We start from the raw sequence: 12,644 nt of genomic DNA on the forward strand, positions 1-12,644 counted from the left end.
TGAAAATATTGGGAAAAAAAAAAAAAAAAAAAAAAGTTTATATTGTACCCATCCGTTTTTTAATACTAAAGACCTGGAAAAAAAACATTTCACTTAATTTGATAGATTTTTTTTTTTTTTTTTTTTTTTTTTTTTACAGTGGAAAAACACGCTTTTATGAAAGCACGTTGAAGGCAGACATCTTTGAATTTTTTGGACATGCCACGGGGAGATAACTGTTTAAAGTGCCGACACTTGCTCCCCATCTTTAATATTAGATTTTCTTCTTAAAAAAAAAAATAAAAAAAAAAAAATTAAAAAAAAAAATCGTAAAAACTATTTGATGAAATTAAGTGAAATTTTTTTCGGAGAACTTCATTCCATAACGGGTACGTACAATATTTTTCCTTCTTCAATATTTTCATTTTTTGTCTTGATTAAACTGCACAAGTATCAAAATACCTTAAATCAAAAATTACAGAAATTCATGCAGTAATTTTGTTTTTCTAAAATTCAACTTTTAACCATATTCAAAGGAGATAATTATAATTTTGTTTTTTCAATATTTTCACTTTTTGATTTCAAGTTGTGCTAAAATATAAACTGAATTTGTATGGTAACAAGGGGGGGGATAATTTTCTGAAAACTTGGAAAATCTTGGGACAATTTAGCAAAACTCAATTTTTGCTGTCTTTGAAAACTTTTCATCAATAATTCATTTTCTACCATTTTTGGTAATTTTAATTTTCGTAATAGTTCAACTATTGAGTCACTGCTAATAAAGCATAGAGACACTCTGGGATAAGTGTTAATTAGACGCAAGATTAGGAACACTATGGAAGTACTTAGATTGAGTAATAGTATGAATCGTGTTTGCTTATAAGGCGACCTTTGATTTTAATTGGTTTACATTCAATCTGAAAGTGGCCAGTTGTAATCAGTAGAGAAGCAGTTACTAAGTAGTGTTTCAAAGACAGGAAGCTTTTGTAAAGAAACTGTGTCCATGGAAGTTCCATACACAGAGGAAGAAATAAGTTTCATCGTTGTGCTAGGAAAAGTGGTTTCAACGTGATTGCGCCAGAAATCACGTGGACGATAGCCTTCGAAATCTGTATGCATGCAGCGGCACTGCTGTTTTTTTAACAGCATCGGCGAGCACTGTTCTCAAATTGTAGAGCCATGGTTATCTCAGGAAGACGAGTACAGACTGTAGTTTCCCCTCGTTTTCTGATTTAATTCGGGCATGCATCTCCCCCACCTTGCCCCCAGCGAGTTAAATGTGCCACCTGATACCAACCCGGAAATTTCTACAACTAAGCGCGGTACATACAGTGCCTAACCTTCCCAAATAGTCACCCATCGGGTACTGGCCAGGCTCATCATTGCTTACCAAAAATTGGTATGGAATTCCCTTCCTGCTGACTTTTTTTCCTTCTACCAAGTCAGATCTATTACTTTCTGCTTCCTAACCTTGGTTTTTTTTTTCAAGACCAATCTTAATAAGCATTTTTATCTTTGCAATAGTCATTTTCTCATGTTTTTACTTCTGGCATCAAGTGGCTTCATGCCTTGTCTCAAGCAATTTCTATAAAAAAAACAAAAAAAAACAAGTGAAGTGTGCTAGGAAAAGTGATTTCATGAGACGCAGGTTTTCACAGGGAGAAACTAAACAGAGCTCCGCAAGCGTCTTCCATAGAAACTAGGATAAAAGACTGAGCTTCAACCTAATGGTCTCCCCACTGCAAAATATTTGCAACAAATACTCGTCTGGATACAACCAATGTCAATAATTTCCTTTACTCTATCAGTGTCTAAAACTAAATTCCATGAGCAAATTTGCTTTTCTAGAGCTGTACTAGCCTGGATGCCCAAGTGTTTGGAGGTGTGTGTTGAGTAAAAAAAAAAAAAAAAAATTATCAGTAAGCAGGCTTAAACCCGTACTGCAAAGGCGGAAAAGAACATGGAAAAAAAAAGTGACGTCTTTGCCAAACTAGAAGTGGCAATTAAGGCTAGTCAATCGAAAAGAGGGGAGGACTTCCGAAAATGTCGGCAAAAAAAAAAAAAAAAAAAGTGCCCAGTTGTGGGTGAAGGAAGTAATGTTTTTGGCCAATTTTTTTATATTTGTCGTCCGAAGGGTCGAGCTTCAAAATTATACCGATCGTGAAAATTGTCGCCTCTGTCAAGTTTTAGGCAGACAAACAAACATACATTTAAACAGGCAAGTAAAATTTATATTATAGATGTTTGCGGAAAGCAATACCGCGGGACCACTTCCCAGCTGACTATAACATGTCTATTTTAAAATCTAATGTTCTTGTTAAGCTGTCATCTTGAATAATTAAACTCGACCAAAGTTCCGCCATAACAGATCATCACGGTATTCTCACAGTCTACCCGACACTCGTTAACCCCCCTTTTTTTTTTTGAGCGATCATGTTTATTACGTGACAATCAGATACCATTAGTTTTACTTTGAGTTCAATATTTTGATTTTCGCTCTAATAATGAAACAAAAAAAAATGTTTACATAAATAATTTAACTAAAATTTTCGGATGAGAGAGAGAGAAAGAAAATAAGGGTTTAAAAAAAAAATAAATAAATAAAATCCCAAGAGCTGAGAGCGTACAAATGAATTTTACAAGGTTATTCAAAAAGAACGAACAGATTTGTTAACAAATCGCTTTAAAATCACCAAGCATAGTAACCTTTCGAAAGACAAGTTTTCTAAGTTTTAAATAACTATCGCAAAAGGGGCGTGTAGTGGTGTTGTTCCTTCAATCTTCAGTTGTTTTATTACCCTCGGAACAGCAAGTCCTCAGCAAGACGTATCTTGCGTTCGAGTTTGAAAGCAAATTCAGTTATCAGCGCGTTTTTAAAAAAATTCAAAATTAATCTGCTCTCTCCTGAAATATCCTGGTATATTGCAGAGATTAGCTGTCAAAGACAAAACTATGTTTACGCTATTAGATTCAGAAAAAAAAAAAAAAAGTTTAGTGCTTTTTCCGCAGTATATTTGAATTTTAAACAAAAATATTTCAGGTAAAAACATTACTTATCTGTTATGTAAAATTTAGTATAATTTTTTTTTAAATTATGAAAAATGATCCAGCAGAAGATGTACGAATTATTTTTTTTTTTTTTTTTTTTTTTTTTTAGAAAAACAAGCCGAACATGATGCAGGGTACCCCCTCCATAAATGAAAAGTTTACTTTCGCTATGACTATTGTTTGTGCAAAATTATTAGGTCCAATCACTCCTTTGTCGGGGAAGACCAAAAAATCTTAGAGACTAGTGGTTAGTCGTTTTCTATTTTTTTTTTTTCAACGATAGATTTCAGTGAAAGCAAGGGAGATAAGTCAGTTTGTGATACAGAATTGGTTGCACAACTCAAGATTAAAACTATTTTACTTGTAAATATCTTTCTACTGGATCTTTTTTCTTAATTTTTTGTAATCCATTAATTTGAAGAGCGTCGTGAGGAAACATTAATAAGAGGAGTTCGTCAAGGATGTGTTTTGTCACCAGATTTAATCAACCTCTTTAGCAAAAATACAGAGAAATTGAGGGCATTAAAAGGTATAGGTGTGGGTGAACACAACATTAACTATTTTAGGTATGCAGATGACACTGTATTAATAGCAGAATCCGAAGAGACCCTCCAACACATGCTTAATTCTGTGGTGGAAGCAAGTGAAAGTAGAGGACTTGCGTTAAACATCTACAAAAACCCTAAGCATGAAAGAATCCAGGAACACCCAAACTCCAACATGCAAACTACAATGTCGCAATGTAAGAGTTAAGTTGATTAATGCAAATATCTGGGATACTGGATCACATCTAATGGAAGATGCAGTACTGAAGTACAAAGCCGCATAGTCGCAGCCAAAGTCACCTTCAAGAGATTGCCATCAATCATGACCAACAGAATACTTAAAATAGACACCAAATTCAGAATACTCCGAACGTATGTATGGTCTGTTCTATTATACGGTTGTGAATGCTGGACAATCACCAGCATCACGAGGAAAAGACTAGCAGCAACTGAAACTTGGTTCCTGAGGAAAATTTTGAAGATATCCTGGACAGAAAAGAAAACAAACCAGGAGGTATTAGAAATGGCAAACACAGAAAGGTCTCTAATAAGAACAGTACGAAAAAGACAAATGCGATTCATGTCTACAGAAAAAATGGAATAGAACAGATTAGCTTGACAGGAAAGATCATGGGTAGAAGAAGCAGAGGACAACAGAGAGAAACATGCGTTGACAGTCTGAATACGTGGGAAACAAAAAATGAGCAACAATGAATTCATGGATGCCTTGAGAGATAGATGGATAGATAGAGAACCATAGCCATCAACGCCTGTACCAAGCAGGACATAACTTGATATTAATTTCAATGCGACACTTAAGTACGTAATAGTTTTACCTGAAATACGTTTCAAATAACACTATACTGCAGAAGCAGCAATAGTCAGAAGAAGTGGAGGAGAAAAAGGAAAAATTGCGGATCTGATGGTCCTTTTTAGAACAGCCATGCGGTTGAAAATGAGAGCAAATTTTTTTTTTTATCTGGTGCCGACACTTTATCCGAATGGGTTAAGGCGCTTACCTGTATCCGACGTGTCCATCGAACCGTTTACACTGAAAAGAGAGTTCAGCACAGAGTTCTTGGGCTGATGCTGACTATACGCGTCCAACATGTTCATCTTGGCCTGGCGGATGTTAGTTGAATGCGTCGAAGCAACATCTGTAGGAGAGGCTGGGACAAGAGGTGGAGGTGGATGCGGGGGTTGACAGTCCTGTTTGTTGTGTTGGGGTGAAGGGGGTGAGCTTCTACCCAGTGAATGGTGGCCCACAGAAAATAGGGAAGAGGAGGAGGAGGATGGATGGTGAGAGTGGTGGTGCTGGTGGTGATGATTCTTGTGTTTGATGTCTTGTTGCTGCTGCTGCTGTTGTTGGAGCTGATGTAGTTGTTGATGTAACTGTGGTGGAGCCTGCTGTGGATGCGACTGTTGGGATAGTGCAGCTGATGTGTGGGACTGATGAAGAGAAAGTGGATGCTGTTGGAGGTGATGAGGGTCCTGTGAGGGTGGAGGTAAATTTAATGACCCCAGCACTGGAGGGGGGGAGGTAGAAGAAGAAGAAATAGTAGTTGGACTTTGAGTTTCTATCAGATCTGAGTAAAAAAAAAATAAAAAATAAAATAAAATAAAAAATATGATTTAAATCTGTCAACACAAATTACCTTAGCAAATTAGAGATAGCGCTATAGTGGAACACTTTAAGAACTTACTAAATTAAAAATCCTCCACCGTCCCACAAATCAGATATCAAATAAGGTCTTAAAATTTATGATAGTCTTATTAATCTTAAAATCTATGATAATAGTCTTATTAAATTAATCCTCCACCGTCCCACAAATCAGATACCAACTAAAGTCTTAATTTATGATAGTCTTAATCTTAAAATCTATGATAATACTACATAATTACTCTGAAAAAAGGATAAAATTCATCTATATTCATCAACTTATCAGAGTTATTAGAAACCTCTTAAAAATTCTTACGAAATCTATTTTCTAAAACTCACTATGTCTGTTTGTCTGACCCCATATTTTCAAACTCCATCTCCTCCGAAACTAAAAGTTGTTGCAGAGCGGCACTAGGGGCCTCAAATATTTAGATTTTTTGTGGACCGTTCGAGTCTTTAGATTAAGTTTTTAAGGGGTCAAAATTTGGGAAAAAAAAAAAAAAAAAAAAAAAAAAAAAAAAAAAAAAAGGATAGTTATACATTTTGTACATTCAACTTAGTTTATTTTTAATCAATTCATATGCATGTCACGTTGAAATAGTGGTAACATCACCAGCTTTGAATGTTAGTTTTGCTTTCAGTTTCGATTCTAGCTGATGGCACCCAAATACTTATTACTTTTCAAATCATGACTATAATAAATATACACACAATATGAACAAATTAAAATATATTTAAGCATATTTTACAACTGGGCAAAGCCGGGCACCCCTCCCTCTAGTTTGCTAAAATTCTATTTGTCCGATACACTCAGGAGTTGTGCAATAGTAAGCGACTAACTTATTGCCAAAAATGCAATGAAAATCTTTCTCTGAATGGCATTGCTCCTTATGTATAAATTTGGTGCTAATGCAGTTTAGCAAAGATATTAAAAACACAAAGATAAACAATCTACGAATGAAGTTCTCAAAAACTGCTTAAATTCAGTTTTTTTTTTTTTTTTTTCTTCTGTAAAAAAAAAAAAAAAAAAAAAAAAAAATCAAAATTCAACCAAGTATTTTTTTTTTTTTTTTTTTTTTTTTACTATACAGAAAACTAAAATTTTAGTCAGGACGAGTGTGACAGCCATCTTGGAAATTTCAACTACAGAGAAGGGGATGCAGGGAAGGTAAACTTCAAGAATTAAATGGAGTTCTCAAAATGCAAATAATTTTATTAATAAATTTTGTAACAATTTTTTTTTTTTGTCAAAAAAAAAAGACAAAAAGGAATACCTAAAATTATTTAAAACTAAAAACATCACATTTTGGCAAACTCCGAAAATTAGATAGAGTTATCTCCCCTGCATTGCAAGAACTTAACAGGCATGTACAGAGATTCTATTTTTTTTTTTTTTTTTTTTTTTTTTTTTTAAATATCTTTGCTAAACTGCATAAGCACCGTAAATTTTATCTTAAATAATTTTTCACTTTCAATTGAATTTTTACCTATTTTTAGTCATTACAAAGTCAATAGTAAATAATTTAGATAACTTCGGACTTAATAGATTAATTTAGAAATAACTAAATTTACAAGGATACTTGTTGGGGGGGGGGGTCTATACCTTGGCGAGGAATTTTTTTTTTAGTATCTGTATATTCACTGGGTTATATAAGGAGTTAATTCTAAAGAATTGTACAGAATTGCCCCTATATTAAAAAAAAAAAAAAAAAAAAAAAAAAAAATTATGTACCCGTGATGAAACTAAAATATATTCCAGAAATCCCATAAATTGATGTAGTTTTATTTTTAAACAAGTCACATTTTATGAATAATCAAATAGATGTCTTGTCCACCATTTTGAAGAAAAAAATGTAAAGGATGGAAGATAACTAGATTCAAATTTGCGATATTTTTGTTGTAATGCTCACCGATTCCAATTAATCGCTTAAAAATGAAAATCTGAACTTTTTGCGAAAGGATGTTGAGCTTAAAATCAACTTGCTGCTGCATGTGCAGCTATGCTTTTCGAAGAGTTAAAAACTTATCGTGGTAAGTTTTGTTCATAAGAGTTAATCCTGTAAAATCTTGGTGTTTATGAAATCTTCCTAATTCAAGTAACATAAGACTACATGTGTCCAGAAATGTTTAAATAAAATATATTATTTGGTATTGATTGAAAGAATTAAAAAATTATATATACACACTAGCAGGCCGCCCGGCATTGCTCGGGCGTAAAATACGCTTAAATATGATATTTTAACGCAGATTTCGTATTTATCACAATATATTGGACCCAATGATTTAAAAAGTTAAGACTCCTGTGCTACCACAAAGAATCGAAACCAAAACATTTAGGTTACAATTTACTTTTTCCTTTGACGTTAATGACTGAGGTATTAAGACATGTTTGCTGTAAGGCTAAAAATTAAAACATGAACTAATAGCTATTACGTCACATATGCATATTTGTAATGCTGTCATTCGACCTTCACTCAACAAATTTCCTTTATTTTTTTTTAGTTTCACACTGATTTTCCCCTGGCTAAAACCCAAATATAAAGCTCTATATGAGGTTTCATGTCTGTAGACCAAAATCGGACTGAGGAGTTTGGTAGCCAAAATTTTTTTTGAGATGAGGATTGATAATTATTTTTTTTGTTTTATTTGGATTATTGTTCTCATCTTGTTTTTTTTTTTCATAACGTTTCAACCGAAATAACCTTCAGTATTCAGGTGCATTCACACTTGTGGTTATTAGTGAATGGTGAAAAATAATACCAAGTCTATTTCTTCTTTTAATAAATTCGGGTCTATTCCATTTTTTTTTTTTTTTGTATATTTTTGAGAGGATCGATTATTTTTTTTTTTTGTATTATTTGGACTATTCTTCTCATCTTGTTTTTTTCCACAAGCTTTTTATACTATTTTTCACCATTCACCAATAACATTCAACATGAATGAACCTGAAGGTTACATCGGCTAAAAAGTAAAAAAAAACAAAAAAAAAAAAAATGAAAACAACCAAAACAATCCAAATAAAAAATTTATATGCATTTATTTCCTTTTTAAGTTCTAATTTTTTTTTTTAATTTCATGAAAACACTAGGGAAGGATGATTTTTTTTTTTTTTTTTAATTTTATGAAAACACTAGGGAAGGATGAAATTTTTTTTTTTTAATTTCATGAAAACACTAGGAAAGGATGAATTTTTTTTTAATTTTATGAAAACACTAGGGAAGGATGAAATTTTTTTTTTTTTAATTTCATGAAAACACTAGGGAAGGATAAATTTTTTTTTTTGCTCCATCATACTTGATAAAATATGCACTCGTTTAAAAATAAATGGCAGAGGCATGTCCAAGACGGTGAGGATGCTGATTCTATTTTTTTTTTGTATATTTTTTGAGAGGATTATTTTTTTCGTATTTTTTTGGATTATTCTTATCTTGATTTATGAAAAAAAAAAAAAAAAAAAAAAAAAATGGGAACAATAGTCCAAATATTACAAAAAATATCAATCCTCATCTCAAAAAAGTTTGCCCACCAAACTCCTTTTGTTTTTGGTCGAAGACATGAACCTTCATGTATAGGGTAGTTGAACCCATGTGAAACATTTGGGTTTTAGCCGGGGAAAATTGTGTTTGGCTTCTATCAGCTAAAATCGAAACCAAATGATCAGAACAATAAAAAAAACTTCTAAATTAAAAAATTAAAAATTAAAGATTTTTGCATTTTTCTTTTTAAGGTTCTAGTTTTTTTTTTTTTGGAGTTTTTTTTTCTTATTAAATTTAAAGACATTTTATATAAGTATTCATGAAAACGCTAGGGAAGGATGAATTTTCTTTCTTTTTTTTTGCCCCCATCATACTTGACTAAATATACACTCGTTTAAAAAATAAATGGAAGAGGCATGTCAAAGATGGTGAGGATGCTGATTGACATGTGCAGGTTATCTTGAGGTTCAAACAGCAATCAAAAAAAAAAAAAAAAGAAAAAAAAAAAGGGCAGCAAGACAAATTAAATAGATTAAAATTCATTAACGGTTTCAAGTCTGTTACACATTTTGTACATTCATCCTAGTTTAATTTTTAAATCAGTTCATATGAGTGTCACGTTGGTACAGTGGTAACGTCACCAGCTTCGAATGCTACAGTTTTGATTTCGGTTCTAGCTGATGGCACCCAAATACTTTTTTTTTTTTTTTTTTTGCTTTTGAAATCACGATTATAATACTATATATGAAATCTGGACAAATCGAAGTATTTAAGCATACTTTACAACCAGGTAATGCCGAGTGCCCCCACTCCACTATGTGTGTATATAAATAAAAAGCTTTAACTCCACCATCTTCAGTTAATTTAATTAAAGCTTTAACAGCATTAATAATTAAAATGTGTAAGGAAAAAAAAAAAAAAATTGTAAACGAGACGCGCTCTAAAAATTCAAACTGGTTTTATGAAGCAAAATATTGAAAAATACAATTACAAATCCTTATCTAATAAAATATACGTTAATGATAAATTAAACTTATCAAGTTATTGTATTTTTTAACAAATTTAGAAAAAAAAAAAAAAATCACGGAATTTCCATAGGGTTTCACTAGTTAATAAATTTTATTCAGGAACTAAATACACAACTTCGTAAAAAGGTTTGTTAACAGCTTAACTCCTATATCCATTACAAACTGCAACGAAAGGGGCTATTGTCTAGATAGTCGACAGATCGATTTTTTTAAATGCTTTAAGCAAAAACGATATTAGACTTATGTTGAAAATAGTAATATATCCGAAAATTATAATTTATCAACTAGAACTGCCTTTTAGTTAAAAAAAAAAAAAAAAAAAAAAAAAAAAAAAAAAAAAAAATCGCTATAGATTACAGATGTCAGTTTAGCATTCAGAGTTATGCCCCCTGTGTATGAACTCTTTGTCTACTTTATAACAAAACTTTAAATGCAATTTTACTCAATTTTTTTGTAACAAGGCCGATAGCCATTAGTCGCGTGCTCTCGTGTAATGAATGAATGCGTGAATGTAGGATTGACATGAAATTCTTAAAAATAAACTAAAATGACCGAAAAATGGTCTGAAATGACTTAAATAAAAAGTAAATAACTTAGAATGACTAATGAACTAAATGACCTTAAGAATGACTTGAATGCTTCAAAAATAACTGGAATCCTTCAAAAATAACTAAATGATCTGGAGAATGACTTGAATGGCTTTGAGACCGACTGGTTGTAAAGTGGGTAATCATTTTACATTAAATTAATATGGAAAAGTGATCCCCCACTTTATATCACAAAAATTATTTGATTTAGGGAATTTGAAACGTTATATTAGCTATGTGGCCAAGGTAGGTAAGTTTTTGTTTAACGGCACATCAACCCTATAGGTCATTTCATGCCATAAAAGGTGAAGAGAATATTCTTCATTTGAGACTTTGGCCAGTGATTTGCTTTATTTTCAAATAAGTTCCAAAAGTTTAATTTTTCTCAGGAAATCTAAATGTGGCCAAGGAAAAGTTACAAACATAAGTACATGTAGTAAGAACAGATACTACACTTTGAAAAGCTTAAAAAGCTAAGAACAGCATCTATTAACAGACCTTTGATTTTAACCAAAAAGGCCAAGCACAAGTGTTACCAACAGACCAGAGTGACTTAGAGTCACTTGCACGCGAATAAAATTTTTTACTAATTTTTGGATATATTACGACTTTCAACATAACAATTAAGTACGTAATATTGTTTTTGCTTAAAACATTTTAAAAATCGATCTGTCTTAGCAACCCAAAGTATACCTGACGATGACAGAACAAATACATTGGCAGAGAAAAAAAAAAAAGTCAAAATCTGAAATGATTTAAATTTATTTTTTAGCACTAGCATGTGATTTTTGTACAAGTTTCGAACTTTTAAGCTTTTCTAAATAGACTTTGAAAATTGATTTTAAGAAAAAAAAATCTTATAGAAGTTAAAAAAAAAAAAAAAAAAAAAAAAAAAAAAAAAAAAAAATCGCTAAAATTGGTTTGTATATTTTTTTGTTTCTACAAATTTTACTGTTTTAATTAAAGGCAAGTACTAAAAACAATTTAATTTCATTTTAAAAAAAAAAAAAAAAAAAAAAAAAAAATCAAATTCAAAAATTAAAAATCCACCAGAATGCATACAATTACTAGTTTCATTTCGCTATTAATTTAAATTGAATTGTTAAAAACTATTAAATGTCTAAACATTTTCATCTATAAAATTAACAAATGTAAATAACTTCCAAAATTTTAAAGCTTAATTAAGTTTAATAAATGGGGAATTCTGGACAAAAAAAAAAAAAAAAATATATATATATACACACACACATTTAAAAAGTATGTTGTGGTTTGCTTGAAGCATAGTTTAATGGATGAAGGTTTTTTTTTAAAAGCTTGACAATGCAGGAATGTACAATTGTAATCAGATAAATTAAATTTTTTTTTTTTTTTTTTTGCTTTTTCAATTGTAAATGGTATTTATTTCCAAAGAATCTTTCTAGAGCATCTCATTATCAGCAGGTAAAAACATATTTCCACTCTCTAAGCTGTCAACTTGGGTTTAAAACTTACATACCGTCGATGAGATGCTCTCGAAATGTTCTTTGGGAATAAATACCATCTACAGTTGTGTATAAAAAAAAAAATTGAATTTTATCATTTAACTGATTACAACAACTATACATTCCTGCATTGTCAATCCTTCAAAAACACCTTTTAAATATCTACATATCTACTTATTTGTTTGATAATAAAACAGGAACAATGTATAATTTATATAAAAAAAAAAAGACCCGTTTCAAATACTGTGGTTCTAAGCTAGGAAGAAAAAGAAAACGTGATGTAATTTTCAAAAGGAGATTAAGAAACTTGTTAACAGGATTTTATAAAACTGGACCGACAAATAACAGATTTTCTTAAAATAAACATTCGGTTAACGAGGTAGATCGTCTAAAAGAAAATGAAAGTGTACAATTTGGTATTTGATTGAATCATAAAGAAACAAGTTTTATTTGTTGGGGGAGGATTATAAACAGTTTAATCATATTTAGTTAAACAAAAAAAAAGTTAGGAAATTAATAAAACAAAAACATGTTTCTTTCATGCTATTAGTAATTAACTCCGTAAACATTTCACATTTTTTTTTTTTTTTAGAAAGGAACAATTTATTAAACAAAGAATAAATTAAAAACGATTTCAAAAAAATAAAAATGAAGACAATTTTGGCAATTTTTACGGTAAAAAGAAAAAAAAAAAATTGGCTTTTGATATATGTATAGATTAAACTATCGCTCTGTCTATCTTAGCAACCCAAAAGTATACCTGAAGATGACGGACTATCAAGTACATTGGCAGAGAAAAAAGTCAAAATCCGAAATGATTTAAATTTTCTTTTTGGCATT

The 12,644-nt window shown here is 31.0% G+C and overlaps 1 protein-coding gene across 13 annotated transcripts in view; it reads right to left on the reverse strand.

Annotated features, from left to right (window-relative positions):
- LOC145269026 (uncharacterized) overlaps window positions 1–12,644 on the reverse strand; it is a 185,118-nt gene that overhangs the window by 79,824 nt on the left and 92,650 nt on the right. For 5 of the 13 annotated variants that reach the window (XM_080124603.1, XM_080124605.1, XM_080124604.1 and 2 more), the window contains one exon: window positions 4,592–5,158. The exons of 5 other annotated variants lie outside the window; for them this stretch is intronic. In XM_080124603.1, coding sequence (XP_079980729.1) covers window positions 4,592–5,158 — 567 coding nt within the window. The remainder of the gene's footprint in view (window positions 1–4,591; window positions 5,159–12,644) is intronic. 3 more of the 13 variants (XM_080124607.1, XM_080124606.1, XM_080124609.1) reach the window with 1 other exon arrangement.

Source organism: Euprymna scolopes, chromosome 45 (genome assembly GCF_053919585.1).
Source record: "Euprymna scolopes isolate OS-2025 chromosome 45, ASM5391958v1, whole genome shotgun sequence".
In the NCBI taxonomy this organism is placed as follows: domain Eukaryota; kingdom Metazoa; phylum Mollusca; class Cephalopoda; order Sepiida; family Sepiolidae; genus Euprymna; species Euprymna scolopes.